Source organism: Emys orbicularis, chromosome 8 (assembly GCF_028017835.1).
Source record: "Emys orbicularis isolate rEmyOrb1 chromosome 8, rEmyOrb1.hap1, whole genome shotgun sequence".
Taxonomy (NCBI): Eukaryota; Metazoa; Chordata; order Testudines; family Emydidae; genus Emys; species Emys orbicularis.
In genome coordinates, this window is record NC_088690.1 from 85,026,326 (window position 1) to 85,047,646 (window position 21,321).

The window sequence follows — 21,321 nt, forward strand, 5'->3', positions numbered from 1 at the left end:
CACAAAAAAGTGCAAAAGACCACAAAAGACCGTAAATTATTGCGGGATACTTTGCCTGCAGGGAACATTTCCTCCTAAACTCCAATAGGCAGAGGTTGGATTATGAGCATCTGAAAATGTTATGAAGACCTTATATAAGGGGGACTGTATAACAGGAAGCCTTTGACCAAATGACCCAGCGACCTGCTTTCCTTTGATCATACTTAGTTCCATTATTCAGAAAATGGGGAAAGAATATGAGTCATAATTGCATTTCCCAAACTGCTAACAAGAGCCCTTCATCTTTCCTCTATTTAATGTGGGGGGGAGGGATAGCTCAGTGGTTTGAGCATTGGCCTGCTAAACCCAGGGTTGTGAGTTCAATCCTTGAGAGGGCCACTTAGGGATCTGGGGCAAAATCAGTACTTGGTCCTGCTATTGAAGGCAGGGGGCTAGACTCGATGACCCTTCAGGGTCCCTTCCAGTTCTAGGAGATAGGTATATCTCCATATATTATTAATTACTACTAAGTATTTGACAATACTTGTGAAGTACAACTGGAGACTGCAAGTGGATTTTAGGGCACTTTAAAGTATCACTCAAACTAGAAATCTTGGTCTCTAGAATTTCCAAAGGGTGCCCCTGAAGAACACAGGTGAAGACCAGCTAGTTTGCACAATGTATATTATCTGAAAACTGCCAAGGATAGGACTTGAACTCACAGTGAGTAGGAGCAGCTCAGATATCACAGAACATCACACTGAGCCAGCCAGTTACTGTGATAAACTACTTGCCAATCCTCTGCTTTCAACAGAACCCTAGTCTTTTTGCACATGCATATTTCAGTTTTTGAGGTGTCCGTTGAGCTCATGCTGACCTGGAGTTCCAAACTTCACCCATAACAACTTTATCAATATGGTTTCCCCAAAAGGGCAATGCATACCATGCACTAGTTGAGATAAGATTGGGGAGGATTATAACCATCCTTTGAGACTCAAATGTGGGTGCGCACACACATAAAATGTTAGAAGAACTGGATGATTTTGTAAACAGCTGATTTGTAGGGGGGAGGAGAGCCTGAATCTTTACTCAAATGACCTCAAATTTGGACCACTAAACTTACAACACACCCCAATATAGCGTGACAGATTTAAAGACAATCCAAGTTCAAATGTGGATTTCAGAGCCTATAGAATTGTTGCCTTGTCAACAGCAAGCGACTCTCCACCTTAACTGCAGCAGAGCTGCCACTCTGTCATAATGTTCCCTGAAGCCTACAGATTGCTCCCTGCCAACAATCCCAAATATACAGTATATAGAAGTGAACATCTAACAAAATATATGCAACCCATAGAATGGATGGAATCAGTCAAAAATATTCTTGCAATGAAGAAGAATGGGCCTAATTTCTATTGCTATTTAAAATTTTTCCTTTCTTTCTGAACTAAGCATTGCTAATTACAGTGATGCAGGCTTAATTCATAGCAATATAAATAACATCAGGCATAAGAACTAGCATTAGGGTATCATGCAATCTCAGACAAATATCCTTTCAAAGAAAATCTATAATAGCTCTTGGGTTACCCTCATTTATGAGCCATTATGCCTTTGACTGGCATCTGCAAATGGCCCCGTGTGAAGTTTCCATAACAAAGACGACTATTACAGTGCAGGGAATGATGTAAACTTTCACTGTAAAGTGATAGTGCTCTCACTGTGTACTCCCATAAAGAATCCCTCAAAAGTGTTTCAACCTTTAAAGTTGAAAACTGCTTCTCTGGCCATATCAAAATGATGAAAATCATATCTGAATGTTCAAAGTTAGCATTCTCATTATTCAATCTCATAAAAAGTACTGATTGGGGAAGCAATAAGTGAACACCTCTTAACTGGAAACTGTGGAATCCTAGCACTTTTTCAAAGGAGGAGAAGATAAAGAGCATTAAACTGCAGCTCTGAGCTTAAAGGTGAAACAGCTCAATATTCTAGAAATGAACCTTAGAGGCAGCATCTTGATGTGTCATGGTAGTGTTCTAATGTGGTTTTAGTTAAGTATATATTGGTTCTTCCATTAGATACCTCAGCTACTTTAAAGAAGATGTAACGACTTATTCTGGCCTAAAATTTCACATACTCCTTTTAAGAGCAAGGTGTGTGCATGCAATGACTGTAGCAAGGAAGGTTATGTGGGGAGGGTGCATCAAATTTACTTAAATAATAATAATTTGAGTGATTTTTCAGTGAACATTTAAAACTATGTATTTTACCAGTGTATATTTTTTTCTTTTGCATATATGTTAAAGAGCTATGATTAAGAAAAACCAAGCTGAAACATATGCCATTTACCCATAATCCCATAAAACCCATAATGACCTAATCACATTGGACATACTGTAATTTAATTAATTTATTTATTTATAATAATTCAGCTCCATCCCAAACTACTCTCATAAAACAACAACAAAATAAAACAAAAAATGAAAACAAACAAACAAAACCTCACAACACTGAAATAAGACCCATGTAGCGAAGACTGACATTTAAAAATTATCTGCTGCACCTTCCAATGGACCACGGGATTTGTAAGGAGGGAGTGGAGAGATGAGTTTCCAAAGGCCACAACAGAGGAGAAAGGAGAGCGTCTTCTTTGGAGCAAAGGATACCCCAGATTTACATTGCAACACTCAGCTACAGCCTCCATTCGGATTTATAACTTTATTCTGTGCCTTCCATACTCAGACAAGGAGATGTTTGGAATCTAAACTGATATCTGAATTTTGTGTCTCTAACATAATTTTTTCCTGTTAAATAGCTATGTTACTATTCACTGAATTGTCTCTTTCATAGCCAGAAATGACAATGAGGAGTTCTTGTGGCACCTTAGATAATATCAAATTTATTTGGGTATAAGCTTTCGTGGGCTAAAACCCACTCAATCTGCATGGAGTGGAAAATGCAGTAGGAAGATATATATAACAGTACATGAAAAGATGGGAGTTGCCTTACCAAGTGGGGGGGTCGAGACAATTCAATTAAAGTGGGTTATTATCAACAGGATGAAATGTGATAGTTGGTAATGTGCATTTTGGTGTGGAGCAGAATTTACTCAAGATAACTGAAAAGCTAAAAAAGTAAGAGTTGTAAAACTCTCCTTCCTCTCAAATGCGCAGCATAGATTGTAAATGGTGACTTTGCCTATTGAGCAGCTCCAATATTGAGATTAATAAGCTGACAAGTTTCAAGGAAGACTAAGAAAACTGCAAAATTAAAGTGCATTGCAACGTGAAGAGCCAGTGGCTTGGTGGGATCAGTGCAATGCAGCAAGGTAAAGCTATAAAATAAAGACTGAACTGAAAGGGCAACATAAAGGCCTCATTCGTTTCTGCATTGCCTCTAATAAGAATTTAGGGCCCACATTAGTTTTGGAACATGGGTAAGAATTACAGACTCATTTTGAAAGTTACAGATGGATTTGGTTCTGCAGGTATCAATGTTAGTAAAACTTACTAGAAATCATAAAAAGGAAAAAAAAAAACCCCTTTCCTGGGTGAGTATTCTTATGATGGAGTTTATCATCAAGACCTGTCAGCTATTTAATCTTAGATAGTAAGAAAAATCAGTCATGGGACAACTTTGCAATAATCTTCGAGCACAGCACAGTGAGAACGTTTTCTACAATCTTGATGCTTTGTTGTGAAAAGCCTGTGTGTATCATTGACTTCAATTCATAACCCCTGAATATCCTATATCAGCTAAGAATACTGGCATTAGCAAACTGATCTTTTGTTTTCAAGGTGAATTTGAGAGTTGTTGGAGATTTTATTATATAAAAAAAAAATTCTAGGATCTATCATCTATAATTAAACTGACATGGACTACTAGGCGCACAATTGGAAAATAAGGTTGATGACAAGTCCTGTGAAATTTTATCTTGTTAATTCTGTAAGACTCCTTAGCAATCAAATACAGTCTATATATCATACAGATGTAAATCAACACATAAATATACATATGCCAATATACATATTTTCACTTTTTTTCTCGGTTGTCCCTGTCTTGTGCCTGAGAGGTGTAGACATCTTGTACACTGAAGGTGCAATCCTAAAAAACCCTTCCTTACATAGTTAGTCACATTGACCTCAAAAACACGAGTAAGGATTAACTGTGCTAAGGTTGCAGGATTGTGTACCCTAGACAACAAATATGGTTTAGTGGTTACTGCATAGAACTGGGATCACATTTTGTCTTCCTTGCTCTGCCACTCATCCCTGACATCTAACACTCTAAGAATAACATCCCTTGGGCTCCTAGATCATGCCCAATGTGAATTCAGAAAATGCACTATGGAATTCTCCCCAAGTATGTAGTGGTTGGTAAATTGGGAGAATTTAAAACTTGGTTCACCATGGTTATGTGTTCCAAGTATTCTGTGTATTGAAGAACAACAGTCTACACTCCAGAAGAGTTCTTAAATAGACGGACATTATCTCCCTTTGCATTCTAGCCTCAGACAATGAATTACCAGGCAGGATCGGGCCATCCCAAAGAGGACTCTAATTTTTATCTAGACAGTTCTCAGTAATAGATGCTAGATCCACTTTACTATGTAAGATCACGTTCCACATAGTAGCTGATTTATTCTCAACAGATCTGGCACTTAAGAATAGTGTCTTGGCAGTTGGTCAAAATATTCTTATCTGTTACAACTTTCTTAGTAAAAGAAATCAGCACCAGAGCCATTATCTCCAATTTTCAATTTGGTCACCTGAAACTTCTGATAACCCTCACTTCCCTCTGGCTTTTGTGCTCAGCTCCTCCACAGCATCCCCGGCCCATATCAGAATCTTAGTGGGGCAGAATAATATTAAGTAGAGGTACAGAATATCTTTAGTGAGTCCCAGAATAGGTCAAAATCCATAGAGTCTAGAAGATGAACACAATAGTATAATATTCCTTGGATCCTGAAATGGCAAATATTATAACTCCTGATAATACATATAAACAAAGTTAAATGCGTTCCTTTTTATCCTCCACATCAACTGCCTGGTTTTGCCTCAGATCTACCTGTGTCACTGCTACAAAGACAACAAGAGCAGAGCAAGCATAACTGAGGGTAGACCTGCTCCCCAACTCTCCAATACTAGTTTTCTCCAGAACAAATCATTGCAGTATAGCCACTCTGACTAACGGACCATAACAGCTCCACACTCTAGATTCAGCATAAAACCAAACCAAACCACACTCACTCCCAGGCAGTTTATGTAGCCACTGTCCAGCAATAAAGTCCAGCAATAAAGACTGACCTCTAGAGCTCCACAAAAAGAAGCCAATCTTAAACCAATCTCTAGCTATTAGAGATCAGGACAAGACCAAAGGAGAGGGAGGAATAGGGGCTGATTATCTCACATCTGCCTACTGCAGGGTTCTAGCATCTTCCGCTGAACCATTTGGTATTGGCCACAGCCAGAGACTGAAGAAGATGGACCTTGGCCTGATCCAGTATGGCAATTCCTGTATTCTTAGAAAGGTTCCAATTCACGTCAAATCCCAACAGCCATGGCTGCCCTTCAAACCAAAACCATGAATGAGAGACACCAGGTGGAAAACAATCCAACTTCTCAACCAACAATTAACATATGCAAACATGGGTGTGCAAGTACATCCCACCACCAATCCACTTTCTCATCTGTTCCCCATTCTTTTATTTCATAGAATTACTGTAGTGAGGAAGAGTGGGCTCCCTCCAACCGGGAGAGCAAGAGACCACTACACTCCCCGTGGTGAGTGGGGCTAAATCCACCCCGCTCCCTCCAGAAGTCCTGGGGCAGGACAGGAAGTATAAAAAGAGAGCCCTGCAGCTCAGCAGATCTTCCAGGATCCCTGACTCGGCCCTAAGTGGAGCTGTGCCCTGCAATCGGAGGAGGCAGACGAGTGCCCTGAGGGGCTGTGGCGACTGCTGGTTGCTGAGTAACCAGAGGGGGCAGAGGATCTTTGGACTCTGGAGCCCCTCTACATCCAGTTTTTGCTGCCAGAGAGTGAGTCAGCGTGTTTTGGCAGGATCCCCATTGACCCAGTGGCAGGATTCCTTGGAACTGTTAGGGCCCTGAGCTGGAAGAAGGGTGGGCCCAGGTCCCCTTACTGCCAACCCCATCCCTGGGGTGGCAGCCTACCCACCTTAGGCCAGACAGCTTGTGCTTGCCTGCTTATGCTCTGCCCCAGCCAGGAAGCTGGGCCATAGACAGTTTGCTGTCTGCCCCTGCCAGAAGGCTCTTGGCTAAAGACTCCTCGGGCTCTGCCCCACCCATAGGGCCAGAGCTTCCTTATAGACTGCCATTATAGACTGTTAATTGCTGTCTGTCCCAGGCAGAAGGCTGTGGACTAAAGACTGTTTGCACTCTGCCCCCTATACCCCAGAGGGCGAGAGCTTCCCCACAGACTGATTACTACCCACCTGTAGTGAGGTGGAGTGGCCTCCCTCCCCATTCGAGAGTGAGGGACACTACAATTATGTTTACCAAAATGTATAAAGCACAATAACTTTCGAATCTATTCTTATGGGCACCCAGCAATTGCAGATACAAGACACGTGCTTTATGATGCCCTCAGATAGTCCCGTATGTTTCAATAACCAGCCTGTCCACTCGAAAGATAGGAGTGGGCAAAAAGAGCAGTGGGTTGGTGCCAGTGCTCAGATGTATCACCACAGTTGCTATTTCTAATTTCCGTGAGACCAGCTTTGCCAGTGTCTCTTGATATTTAAAGCACAAGTTAGAATTAAGATGAAAAGAAAATGACAATGAAACTGAATGTTTAGAAATGCAGTATGTCAGAAAACTTCTTTTTGTATTGATTTATTTTGGCAATCATAAGTGCTGCACTTTTTCTTCTTCTTCTTTTTTTTTATACATAACAGTGTGCCCCACAGGCATCAAGCTGCTAGTGTGTACGGGAGGGATTAAAGTGAGCCTGCATGTTGGATGAAATATAAATTAAAATTATACTTCTGTCAATCTTGAATCAGGGATTGTTTCTAAAGGTCTCCCAAAACGCTAAATTTCAAATGAGTCTTCATTTATTACTTCAGGATAGGCCAAATGCATAATTTATTAGTGACAGTCAATATACCCTTATAAGTAAGTTCCCCCTGAGCTTTGGAGTAAAAATATGTTATGCTAATTCTATTAGTTAGGTACACAAGAGCTGTCTGAATGAACAAACAAGTATTAAAACAAGAGACATGAACAAAGAGATGTCTAACTGTCCATTTGCTAATGCCAAGTAAATAAGAGGTATTCTAAACTAAATATATATTTATGTTGTGTAGGTAAAAGATGAATTGACATAAAGTCAATAAAATATCTCTTTTCTTTTAACCAAATTCATATGTATTTTCTTAGCTGTTCTTTCACTGCAGTTGATTTTATACATGCTTATATAACATTGCAGTACTTTCAGTATAAGACAGTCTTGAGTTTCCAAGTCTCAATTAACTAAAAATCCCTGCTATCTGAAACATATACTGTAAATTCCCTCAATCGTATGAAATCTCATTTATCCACGCTTATTCAATGTCCCCATGACATTCAGATAATTGAGACTATACTGTGTATTTTTAGTGCAGTCCTACTGAAGACCGTCCCTTGTGACCTACCTGGTCTCAAGTGGAACATTGCTATTGAGTACCCAGCTGTCTTGAAGTTGCACAGACTCAGGAGTGGTGGCCAAGTCATTTGGTGCAGGAGCTGGTGCATGGATCTGGTTCCGCCGATTTGTGAGAGAGTTCCTATTGAGGGAGTTGGCAGAGGAGTGATGATGAGACAGTGTATGATTGTGAGGAGGTGGGAGAGGTGGTCTCAGTGTTGACTGGCTGTGGTGATTTGAAGGGCCTGCAAGAAAAAAGAGAAATAGTCATCAACATCTGTTGATGGCAGATTTTTTTTCTTCAACAAGCCTCAGGCCTTTTGAAAATTTACCCCTTACAGCATAGTTGCAGTTAGATAAATTATGGTAAAATGACACTGGGAAGTTCCATACTTAATCTCTTTTAAAAAACCCCAGGGTAGGGGCCTGATTCTTCTTTCACTTATGCTGGTTTTACACCAGTCCAGGGAGAAGAGATCAGGCCCCAAATAAGTACATTTTACAATGAAAAAGATGGGCCAAATCCTTCACGTACTTCAATGGGATCAGGCTTTGGCCCGATTTTTCTAACTGGCAATACCACAAACTCTGTGTGAAATCTGAAAATTATGCTGCTATTCCTCCTTCTCTCACTGGAATGTGGCTAACAATGTCGTTGACGATGAATGAGAGATGGGGGAAAATAAATCTAGCTCATTCGCCCAGGATTGAGATGGCTTTGCCTTGATAATGGGAATACAAACTTGTTTTAGTCAGTAAGTAAGCAGATAAAATTCAGAAATACACAGGAAGACAATATAATGGCCAAGAAAGTATAATTTAAATATAGTCACTTTTCTAACCATATGCACATAATGGTAAACAAGCTTATTTAATGAAATTCCATATGTTCTGGCAATTTTAAAATTTTAATAAAACTAATGAAAGAGATGAAAAATACAAGTTAATCCACAAATAAGTGGATTAACTGTATGTCTTAATCATTACATTAATTTGTAGTTTTCTAGTGAACAATAATTAGAAAAAGTAACATTAGCAAAATTACAATTATACTGATGTATGTTTGTTTTTAGACACTATGAAGCACACTGTGTATTTAATGACTCAAACAATATAAGAAAACATCACTGTGGAAAATATTTACAGCCAGATTGATCTATTTTCACATGGAACTACGAAGTATCGCAAATATACTCTTCTCAATTAATTGTAAATTAATTAAGTTCAACATTTTCAAACTTGGGTGCCTAAAGTTAAACTCCTAAATAAGTGACTTGCTTTCCAGAGCTTCTCATCACCTGTTCAAAGGGTGCTAAGCACTTCTGAAAATCAGCCCACATAGCCAGAAGCCTAAATATGGATTTGAGAGCTTCATTTTAAGCATTTAAGTTTGAAAATTATGGCCAGAACACACTGCCTATTCAAAGACAGAATCTGGCCAATGGTGTGCAGTTATGCAAGGGAGTGAGAGTAAAAGGGACCCTCTCTCCATGATCACCTTGTACAGGTGACATCCAGAATCCTGTAACTTGGGGTCTTTGTGTGCAAGAGGGAATGCTAACACCACCAATGGCACTAGGCAACCCACAGGTGACAGTGGTAAATTCATGCTTCTTCCCTCCTTCCTCTCCAACTTACAGAGTGCATTCTGCTATAGAGTGCTAAGTGACCTCTCCTGATTGGATTCTCCAAGCACTCTGCCTGTGTCCTCTGCAGACAGGATTTTTGGGAGCTGGCGCTTTTGCTGCACTGCCACACAAGAACCACCTCACTCAAGATAGCATAATTAGGGGAGGGGTGGGGAATATTGTCCTTTGGAGAGAAATGTTGATTTTCCTAAGTATTTTTGTGGCCCTTAGAGACCACAGTGATGGGCAGATAAGACAGAAACAAATGGGTACGTTTTATTGTGACTACTCGTGTAAGCAAAAAGTTGCCCTATGAGGAGACTCTTTAAAAAGTGAATAACAAAAAGAAATCCTATACTTCACATGGTACTGTAAGCTGCTAGATACAGTCTCTTAAGAAATGGAAATAGCATATAGCATATCCTAAATAGCATGTAGCATATCTTCTCATTTTTATCCTAACAAAATGTCTATTACTTTGGACAGGTGCATCCCAAACCTTGCAGTTCATCACATGTGCTGTCTGCCCTATTAATTTTGCCCTACATATTTTTAAAATGCTTCATTCTTCCTGTAGTAGGCTGAAGGAGGTGGTTTAACCTAACATACTATTATACATCAAATGCTTAATCTACACACCGTGCTCTAGGTCCTTGTAAACTTCTTGGAAAGGAAACAGAGTCAGACACAGCAGGAAGACAATGTGTTTGGATAATATCCAAGTACAGATGAGCCCAGTGGAACTATTTCCCCAAAGTTTGAATTTTGGCATTGAACAAAACATGTTAATTTGGATTTCACTAAATGGATTGTTGTGAGTGATAAAATGCAAATTTGAGCACTTATGTATTAAAAGTTACTTCAGGAAGCCCAATGTTTCATATGTTCTGCAATTAACCTATTTTCTGAAGCAGCATCTTTTTCGTATACTAATCTACGTACTTGCCCAACAATATCTCATAATACTGTAGGTCTAGTTCACACCTATAAAAGGAAACAAAATTAATACCTTCTTTTTGGTGTGTGCTAGTTTTAAATGACTAAGTATATTTTACATATGTTATTAGATGGTATATTCATAATGACTCGGATTCATGAAAGCACTTAAGAACACGCTTAAATCTATCTCTAGTCAGGACAGCACTTAAATGTATGTTTAGTTTTAAGTACGTGCTCAGGTCCCATTGACTTCAGGAAACACTTAACTGCTTGTCTGAATAGGAATGGGCTTAATCACTTAAACTGTTTAAAACACTTCCCTTAGTTTTGTGTGGCAGGGGAGGATAAACATGGAAAAGAGATATAAACTATGTACACTGTTTTGCTGTAAAATTCAGTTTTGAGACATACAGCCTTGCCAGCAGCAACAGAGAATCTATGAACCTTGCAAATTTTCAGCCACAATATTAGAGGCGTCATTTTTTTTTTAAATCAGTCAATAGTTAAGTCAATACATCAATACTAATAAAAACTATTTCTACAACACTGCAAGATTAAGGAGGCAACAGGTTGAGTTCAAGTTCCCAAAAATACATTTAATTTAGTTCAAGTATATTATATAAATACAAAACTATATACATTGTTGTTTACAGCTATACTAAGGAATTGACTAGATACTGCAGCTGTTAAATCTCAAAACGTTTATTTATATCAAATCCAAAACATTGTAACACACAGTACAGAACAATCAAATAAGTAACTAAATTAAATGTGTATTTGTAAGCTTAAATGTCCCAGAAAGAGGGACCTGCTTTTTCATAGAGCTGGACCAAAACTGGACCCGGGGTTTTGAACACCCCAGAACTTTGCAGAGACTCAAAATCTGCATTTGGAAATAAACGTCTCCACTTTTACTGTATAGGCACGTTGTTGAAGCTAGTAGTAACCATTGCAACAACAGCTGTGACTTTTTAATCTTGGAACTTCAAGGAGGGGTATCACTCTTCATGTAATCAAGAATCAGCAGCTTGAAGGATTGGTACACTGTATCTTTCAATATGTGATGCTCAGTGGTTTCTTGCTATTGCCACAACAGTTGGAAGCCTAAAGATGAGCTAAGATAACTTGATGAGCTACAAATAACTGTATAGTAGTGAGGGATTTTTTTTTTAAATACAGCAGCTACAAGTATATTGATTTAGTTTTGGAAAAAGAAGCGCTGTGGGAATTATGCCCTTCCTCAAATATTACATCAATTAGGGGGTTTATGTACTATTCAAAATCAGGTGTTTAGATGATGGGAGGGGAAGGGTTGTTTAGATCACCTTGATCAATCAGTCCTTCAGCCCTCATATAGATTGTGCTGATCACAACACGTCTTCCATTCTTCTCATATCCTGGCCTTCCTTCTCCACGTGTGGTCATGTCTTTTCACAATAAAATCTTCCCATCTCTTTGGAGGTTGGCCGAGTAGTTGTTTCAGTTCCTGTGGGTACCACTCAGCAACAGCTGCAGTCCATTGATTGTCAGTGAGCCTCGCTATCTGCCTGGCCCATCGCATTTTACTATGCCTGTTCTCAACAACGACGTCCTGCACTCCACTCTGCTGTCTGATCACTTCACTGGGGACTCGGTCGCCGATTGAAATTCCCAAAATTGTTCTTTCCATAGCCCTCGCCGTGACAGACAGTTGCTGCTCCTCTGTCTTTGTCAGCGTCCATGTTTTGCTGCTGTACAACATTGCCGGCAGTACTGTTGAGTTGAAGAGGCTGGCTCATGTTGCCTTGTTGATTTTTCCTTGGAGGACATCCTTGATAGAATTGAATGCATGCCAACCAGCTTTCTTTCTTCATGAGAGTTCACCTTCCTGATCATGGCGCATGTTAATTTCTTGGTCAAATAGACGTATTATTCAACTTCTTCTATTTGTTCTCCCTTGATTATTATTTGGGCTTTTAGCAAGGTATCAGACCGCATAAATTTCATTTTGGAACAGTTAATTTTCAGTCCGACTTGACTGCTTTTTGTGTTGAGTTCTTGCAGCATTTTCTGTAGTTTGATAGTATTTTAGGCGATCGACACAATATTGTCCGTGAATCTGAGATGGCTTAACTGCTCTCCATTGATGTTGGTTCCATAATTCAGTGGTTTGAGCATTGGCCTGCTAAACCCAGGGTTGTGAGGTCAATCCTTGAGGGGGCCACTTAGGGATCTGGGGCAAAATCAGTACTTGGTCCTGCTAGTAAAGGCAGGGGGCTAGACTCGATGACCTTTCAGGGTCCCTTCCAGTTCTATGAGATAGGTATATCTCTATATTTTTTTAACCACTTCTGAGGCAGTCTGTGAGGAGTTTCGGTGAAATCGTGTCTCCTTGTTTCATACCTGGTGGCACTTCAGTCGATGAGAGGCTTTTAAGAATCTCAGGGACCAGAAAAAGGACTGCCCTCTCAGTATGCACTGCAGGACACTGATGAGAGACGATTTGATCAACCATCTAATGGAGGAGAAGGCAAGGACAGCCTGTGACATCCTTGGTCTCTGTGAAACACGACAAAGAAAGGAGATGGAAGTGAAGTGGAGAGATGAAAATACTATAATGTTAGGAAAAGGAGAAGGTGCGAGAACCGTTGGAGGAATCAGCTTCATCATCAACAAGGAATGGTCTTCAAAAATCATCTCCTGTAAGTTCAAGTCATCACGCATTGGAGTGCTACACCTCCAACTGAACAAGAACAGCACCTTCGAGATTATTCAGATCTATGCTCCCACAAGCTCCCACAAGCACAAGGTGGAAGATTTCTATCAGGAGCTCAAGGAAACCCTCGCTCAAAAATCCACATATACGATCGCGATGGGAGATTTCAACGCCAAAGTTGGAGGAGGGAAAGAAGGTAAAAAGTTCATTGGATGGTATGGCATCGGTGAATGGAATCCATGAGGAGAGCGACTTGCAACTCTGGTGGAGACGAAATAAATGTTCATTGGTAACACCTCGTTTAAGAAGAAGGCCAAGAGGAGGTGGACATGGATCACACCCAATGCGAAAAACAAGAACGAGATTGACTATATTCTGATCAATAAGCGGTGCATTGTACAAGACATCTCAGTAGTACTATCATTTAAAACCAGTAGTGGCCATTGCTTGCTCAGAGCACGGCTCAACTTCAACGAAAAGGTGGAGAAGAAAGCACTACAGATGGCATATCAGAGACAGCGGCCAAAAATATTCGACAAGGCAATCTTGAAAGCGAACATTTCCAAGGAAGTCTGGAGCCTTATAAATAACTGCGATGAGGATTGTAAAAACTTCACTGATAAATTGAGGCAATGCGTGAAATTAGCCGAGAAAGAAAGACAGAAAAGAGCGAAGGGAAGAATCTCTGAGGAAACGCGGAACTTGTTAGAGAAGCAGAGGAATATGAAGCGAAATGATGGTGACAAACTTGAGTACTCCCTCCTCTGCAAGTTGATAAGAAGAAGACTAAAGGAGGACTTCGAGAAGTACCAAAATGAAAGGCTCTTAAAGACAGCTGAAGATTGCAGAAGTCTCAAAAAATGCAAAAGGGAATTGACACTGTATAGGTCAACAATAATGGCACTGAAGAACAGGGATGGAAAACCAGCAATTGACAGAACAGGGGTGGAAGCAGTTTGCAAAGCTTTCTACACCGAATTGTTCATGTCTCAGATAAATGTCCCAGTACCAACACTTCAACAAGCATGTACTCCCAGTCCTTGTCAGCGAAGTTTGACATGCAGTTCATCAAATGAAGGAAGGAAAAGCCCCAGGTAAAGATGGACTGACAATCAAAATGATAAGAGCTGGAGGCCAAGACCTCTGGGAAACCCTTGCTCAGAGGTTTAGCCGTTACTTGGAATTGCAGAAGATATCATCTAGATGGAAGGAGTCCAACACCATTCTGCTGTACAAGAAGGGCTATTGTGAAGATCTAAAGAACTATCATGCAATATGCCTGCTCTCACAGGTTTACAAGCTGTTCACCAAAATAATAACAAACTGACTCTCACAGATTCTGGATGAGCGACAGATAAGAGAGCAGGCAGGCTTTCAAAGGAATTTCTGCACAATGGACCATATTTTCACTATAAACCAGCTATTGGAACGCTCAAGGGAATACAAATTTCCTTTATGTATTGCCTTCGTTGACTATGAAATAGCGTTCGACAGCGTAGAGATCAATGCAGTGTTGAAAGCTCCTGCAGAGCAGGACATCGACACAAACTATATCAAACAATTAAAGGAAGCAAATTCTGACTGCACTACAGACATAACTTTATTTGATACCCCCCTTTGCATCTCAGTTAAGGGTTGTTTTAAATAACAAAAAACCTTAGAGCTGGACATATGAAATGAAATGTAAAAGGGCTGTCTTCTCTTTGAACCCGCGTTTCAGATGTGGACAAGCATCCACAATTCCTAAAAACTGTAGTAGCTGTCATGGGTATTGAACATTTCTGAAAATCTAACTTTAAAGTGGGGATGTGATCCTTCAAGAAACATTGTTGGCGTCCAAGATTCAGTACACCGTCTATTTACAACTTTGTCTTTGGAGACTGAGGGGAATGGGCAAGTTTGCATTCCAATTTATGAATAGTAAGTACCCCATTCTTACTTATGTTCTAATGAATACAGAGGGTCTGACTGAAGTCACTGGGAGTCTTCTAATTGGGCTTTGGAACAGACTGTCAAAGAGGAAATTTAGGAATAACATTGCTTTGTTTATTTCCACATCAGATAACACAATTAGAAACCTGGACTATTTATGGTTAAGCTACATGACTGGGTTAAAATGCAGAATCCATCTTCAAACCTGTAGAGCACCTGCATAGCTCGCAATCATTGCTGCAGTAGCAGTGGCTGCTCTCCATACTCCTATATGCATGGGGAAGGCGCAGGGGGCTTTCTAGCCACAATTCGATGAGCAATTGGCCATTCCCAGAGCACTCTCAAATCAAAAGTGCCAGGAGGACTGCTGTGGAGACTGGTCAGTGGTGAGTAAAGAGAGTGCAGTGCTTCCTTGGAGAAACTGCTCTCTCATAGCATAACCATGACAGTTCTACTGCAGCATTTGCAAATGTGCCCTGGTGATAATATACCTGCTACTGGATTTCACAAGGTGATACAGTTACAATGGTAATGCTATGTATGTTTTCATGGGTACACACAACTCTTTGGGTTCCAAACATCACCTCTTGCCTGTATACCGTATAACGTGAGACACCCACCCACTCCTGCTCTGACATTATCAAATCCCTTTCCAAGCACTGAGACGCACTGGCCCATGAACTGCATACATTTACTAAAACCATGCAACACAGGGATTTGAGAGATAGGCAACTTAATCTGCCACCTCAAAGCTCTACTTAAAATCCTGCTAGAATCAGGAGAAATATCACTGAACACAGTAAAATTGCAGAGCAGTCTTTTTTCTGGATCAAAGTTCCACACCAACAGAGCCCCTGAAAAACCATATGGGTTGCACCTTACTCATGTTCCATTGCTCTCTGCTCCTATGATTAAACATGAGCATTTGAGAGTCAGGAAACAATCTCCTCGCAGACACATACCCTAAGCCTCTGCGCGGGACTCTTTAAGCAATCCCCTTATATAGGAGCGCCTTCAAATGAATCAGTACATAATTGTCTTCTAACCAATATTTAATATTGAATGCACAGTAAGATAGTAAAACTGATGCAGAGAGTTTCAGCCAGGATTAGAACTCATGAGTTTCTAGTTCTGTGCTCAGATAGCTTTACCATACTGCTTCTTTAAAGAAAGGAACTGCCATACCAAAACATCTAATTCAGTATTCTGTACTAACACTGGATTCCTCATAGGAATCCATTAATGCATCTTATTATGTAATATGTTATCACTCTGGACCAGTGATCCCAATGACCAGTTTATCCCTGAAGCATAAGCGTAATTTTTTTTTAGCTAGTACTACAGGTTTGAGTCTTATTTATAGCTCTAGCTAACCCTATTGTTTCTTTTCTATTTTTTTTAATTTCCCGTGTAATTTGACACAAGGCTGAAGTTTAAACACAATATGAGGACAATCTGCATGCTCTGAAAATGTTATTAACATGTGCTATAAAAAAGCAGATCTGTCTGGTTGACACCCAGATATGTCATGAATTCTCATTTCTTGTAGCTTTAAACCATTTGCCATGTGCTTTCTCCTTTCTTTCCATTGTTATTACAATATTTGGAGGCAGAAAAGATGGAATGAGACACATGGCCAGCCTGTACAATCGACACTGAAAATTCACTCAAGGTGTGGTGCAACTTATGAGCCACTACTTATATTGGAACTTCAAGGGGCTGAGAATGTCTTTGTGTTCTGTGTTTGTACAGCACCTAGCACTCTGGGGGCCCTAGTCCATGACTAGCACTCCTCAGCACTGTGGTAATACAAATAAATAATAACAACAATATATGAGCTTCCACTTGTGGACTATAACCATTATTTAATTTATTGAGATATCCCATCTCCTAGAACTGGAAGGGACCTTGACAGGTCATTGAGTCCAGCCCCCTGCTTTCACTAGCAGGACCAAGTACTGAATTTGCCCCAGATCCCTAAGTGGCCCTGTCATAACTATAAAGGGAAGGGTAACAGCTCTCCTGTGTACAGTACTATAAAATCCCTCCTGGCCAGAGACTCCAAAATCCTTTTACCTGTAAAGGGTTAAGAAGCTCGGGTAACCTGGCTGACACCTGACCCAAAGGACCAATAAGGGGACAAGATACTTTCAAATCTTGGGGGCGGGGAAAGGCTTTTGTTTGTGCTCTTTGTTTTCGTTGTTGTTCGCTCTTGGGACTGAGAGGGACCAGACATCAATCCAGGTTCTCCACATATTTCTAAACAAGTCTCTCATATTTCAAACTTGTAAGTAAACAGCCAGGCAAGGCGGGTTAGTTTTCCTTTGTTTTCTCAACTTGTAAATGTACCTTTTACTAGAGTGTTTATCTCTGTTTGCTGTATTTTGAACCTGAGGCTAGAGGGGATCCTCTGAGCTCTTTAAGTTTGATTACCCTGTAAAGTTATTTTCCATACTGATTTTACAGAGATGATTTTTACCTTTTTCTTTAATTAAAAGCCTTCTTTTTAAGAACCTGATTGATTTTTCCTTGTTTTTAGATCCAAGGGAGTTGGATCTGTATTCACCAGGAGTTGGTGGAAGGAAGGAGGGGGGATGGTTAATTTCTCCTTGTTTTAAGATCCCAGGGGGGTTGGATCTGTATTCACCAGGAGTTGGTGAAAGGAAGGAGGGGGGATGGTTAATTTCTCCTTGTTTTAAGATCCAAGGGGTTTGGATCTGTATTCACCAGGGAATTGGTGAATGTCTCTCAAGGCTACCCAGGGAAGGGAATCAGCTTTGGGATGGTGGCAGCGGACCAGTTCTAAGCTGGTAGTTAAGCTTAGGAGTTTTCATGCAGGCCCCCACATTTGTACCCTAAAGTTCAAAGTGGGAAAGCAGCCTTGACAGGCCCCCTCAAGGATTGACCTCACAACCCTGGGTTTAGCAGGCCAATGCTCAAACCACTGAGCTATCCCTCCCCTGTATTACTGCTGTTCCTGCCCCAAAGAACTTACAGTCTAAATATAACACAAAAGACCGACACACAAAGAAAGGGATTTTGGCATAAAAATACTGCATTTAGGAAGGACTTTGGTTTACTAGGGCCTCATAAGATTGATGGTTGACCTCCGGTAAAGTTTTTAGCATACATATAAGAATTTTCATTGGGTTTTTCTATGATTTCTCTGTAATGCTTTTACTCTAAGAATATTTTGCTTTGTTAAGGCTTATAAGCCCCTGGAGAAAGGTTAACCACAGATGGACCCCAGTCAGAGCTGCTGGGGAAATCACACTAAGGTGCAGAGGCGCTGCAAGCTTAAACCCCTGGTTTGGAGGGAATGAGATGCAGGTCTCCACCCAAAAGAGGTGACAGCTGGGAGCCTGAGACCCAACACTGGCCCCACACAACATGTTGTGAAAAAGGAATGTTGGCCAAGGACCTTGGTGAAATGATATTCTCTTATAAAAAGAACCATGACACCTTGCAGAACAGACAGGCCCTTGGTTTTGAAGATCTTCTCTGAAAAATTACCTTCTTGCCTCCTAGCACATTACATGGCACTTAGTTTACCTGCCGGGGCTGAGTGAAGGAAATACTGAGTTAATATTGCTGGGATTTAAACTGGTGGCTCCAGGGACTATAGGTACAAAATTTCAAAAGTTAATGCTTAGACTATGGAGCCACTATGGATAGGTTGAATGAACTACCATATGACACCACATACAAATTATGGCTTCACCCATACATCTATGTTGTAAAGCAGGAAAATACAGTGTTGAGTCCTTTCTATCTCTCTCCCAAAGCAAATACTCTATACACTCAGCAGAACCCTGACAAAGCTTATCAAGTTTGATCCCATAAGAGGAATAGTTAAAACCAATTAAAAGTTAATATCTTCCCTTTAACAATATAAAGAGGATTCTCGACAAAAATGTTTTGGCCAGAAGTCTAGGTTTGTTGACATTTTTTAGATGGGGAGATCATTAGCTGAGCACAGCTTGAAAATCTGATTGCTCTCTGGATGGTCCATGGGGGTGTGTGAAAATTGTCACAGTGATGTAAAAGTAATTGTATTAGGAGTAGGTATATTTTCCAGCTCATTCCAAAAATGAGAGGGGGAGCCAGGCACTTGCCATCCAGAATAAGGAATTCAGGAGTCAGGTGCAGGCTGTAGTCCCCCCGATGCTATCCTAGCAGTACTTTGGGTTTTATATAACCCAGCTAGCTAGCATACAAAACTGTATTCAATGGGTATAAAAGAAATGTTAGTCACAGGTGCTTTAAGGCTATACATCATTTTGATTGTTTCAGGAGCTTCACTGCACTTACTTTCTACTGTCCAAAGTCTTCTAGAAATTATCATTTTATATTAAATCTAAAACCATTAAATGTTTTTTATACGGGACAAAGTCTCTCAAGATGGACTATTTGAAAATAACTATGTCAGAGAAGCAGATAGCAGAGTGAGATCTGAGCAATGCCTATCTGAGCATTTCAATAAATCAACATTACCTAGGGTATTTCCGTATCCTCCGGGAAGGGAAAGCCTATCAGCAGAAAGTAATGATTTTTGGTCTTTCAATTGCCCTGAGGACCTTTACAATGCTATTAAGACCCATAGTCTCCCCACTGAAAAGTTTAGGAGTGAAATTATTAATAAACCTAGATGACATGTTGATTGTTGCTTTCTAACAGGAAATATTTCCTCTATTATTCCTCTGCATTATCATCATCCCCCAGCACTTGGTTTCATCAAAAATTTAAACTCTTCTTATTCCATCTGATACTATTGCATTTAGAGGCTCTGTCATAGCATATACTACACACAAAACTGGAGGCTTTCAGGGACAACTGAAGAGAAAGGGAAAATATTTTTCAGAAAGAAAAAAACCCAATTCTGTTAAGTTTTACCCCATTGCTCTTTCATTGGCTTTTCTTTGGGTTAGATGATTTTTACAATATCAATCCTTGAACACAAGGAAAGGATCAAAATAACAATGAAATACAGTTTTGATTTTAGATTGAGCCTCCTAAGAATCAAATGACAGGAGACAAACTCTGATGTATACCAATCATTAATTCCAAGAATAACTGAAGCGTGCCAGCAAATGGCAAGGGCAAAATAAAGGTTCCTGGAGCAATTCCACTTCAAAGCTCTCTGGAAGACAGAATTGTTTACAATCTGGGTGACCTTCTCCCCAAAATTTCTCAGGGTACAGGTCTCAGAGGGCAAGTAACAAAAGTTTCTTAGACTATATAAACAAAAGTCAGATGAATGTCAACTTTGCATTGCATCATGTTATGACAAATGATACTTGATGAAATACGATGTATATGTCATGTTGCATCAGGCTTTTCAAGAAATACCCTTTCTTTTTAAACACAGGCAAGAAGCAAATAATTACCCATGAGAAACAAATATTTGACTGCTTCCCTTGGGGAGAAGCAAACTCAAAAGTATTACATGGTTGGTATCTCTTACAAAGGTTGTGGAGTTTATTTTTAATTCTTCATTACTTTGCTCAGATCAAAACAAGGTCACCAATTGTTGGTATAAGAAGTCTTGTAAAAGTTGTCTGACTCGTCACACTCGCAGAGAGTTTACGTTAATGTAAATTGCTGTATATAGGGTGCTACTCTACATGCAAAACTGCTTTTATTATTCAAACTGGTGAGATAGATGATGGAGGGCCGCATAAGATGGTGAAATGAATTAGCCAGTTCAGCAACAAAAGAACAGTTCTTTGGTTCGCATGTTTACTTCTAAAGGTTTTAACCTGGAGGTTTTTAGAGCACTCGTTATAAGAAGAATGTGTGTGTGTGCACATATAGAAAAAGAAACAAACAAAAATCTTAAATAACTAGAACACAAAGAAAAACAGAAAACTCATAATGGGGTACAACCCAGATATGCAATTACCATGCTTGCTCCGTAGATGCTGCTGTTCTCATATAGCTTTTTGAGCACAAATCTGGGGCCTGATTATGCATTCAGGGCCTGATCCAAAGCCCATTAAAGTTAATGGGAGTCTTTCCATTGGCTTCAACAGACTTTGGCTTAGGCATTCCCTCCCTATCACTTGCTCCTTCCCAGAACTGATCAGGGAGTTTAATGCTCATGAGGCGCTCATATGTTATGGTCTAGTGGATCATATCAGTACATAGATAGACCATATCAGTACACAGATTCCTTGCTTGCTGGAAATAAGGATCTCTGCACTTTGTCACAAGAAAAAAGCTCAATGGCTGTTTTTTATTTAGTGCATTTGAACTTCAAGGCCACAATCCTAGATAAGGTCCCCATTGTGATACACATTAAAAAAACAACAAAGCTGTTGTCCCTTCCCCTGATGAACTTACAATCTAGCTGTAAAACAAAAGACAACCAGTCAATACAACAAACAGACAGGGATCATGCAAGGAAACAGTAAGGCAATACTGGTCAGCATGAAAAGCAGAGGCCACAGAATATCCACTGCCTAACCATTGTTGAGTTTAATGTGAGTGTGACTACAAGCTGGGAGA

The 21,321-nt window shown here is 40.1% G+C and overlaps 1 protein-coding gene across 12 annotated transcripts in view; it reads right to left on the minus strand.

The window, feature by feature from the left end:
* The window catches only part of TENM2 (teneurin transmembrane protein 2), an 812,220-nt gene that overhangs the window by 258,223 nt on the left and 532,676 nt on the right, over positions 1–21,321 (minus strand). For 6 of the 12 annotated variants that reach the window (XM_065409745.1, XM_065409744.1, XM_065409743.1 and 3 more), the window contains one exon: positions 7,631–7,865. In XM_065409745.1, the coding sequence (XP_065265817.1) occupies positions 7,631–7,865 (235 nt within the window). The remainder of the gene's footprint in view (positions 1–7,630; positions 7,866–21,321) is intronic. The other 6 variants (XM_065409746.1, XM_065409748.1, XM_065409747.1 and 3 more) reach the window with 1 other exon arrangement.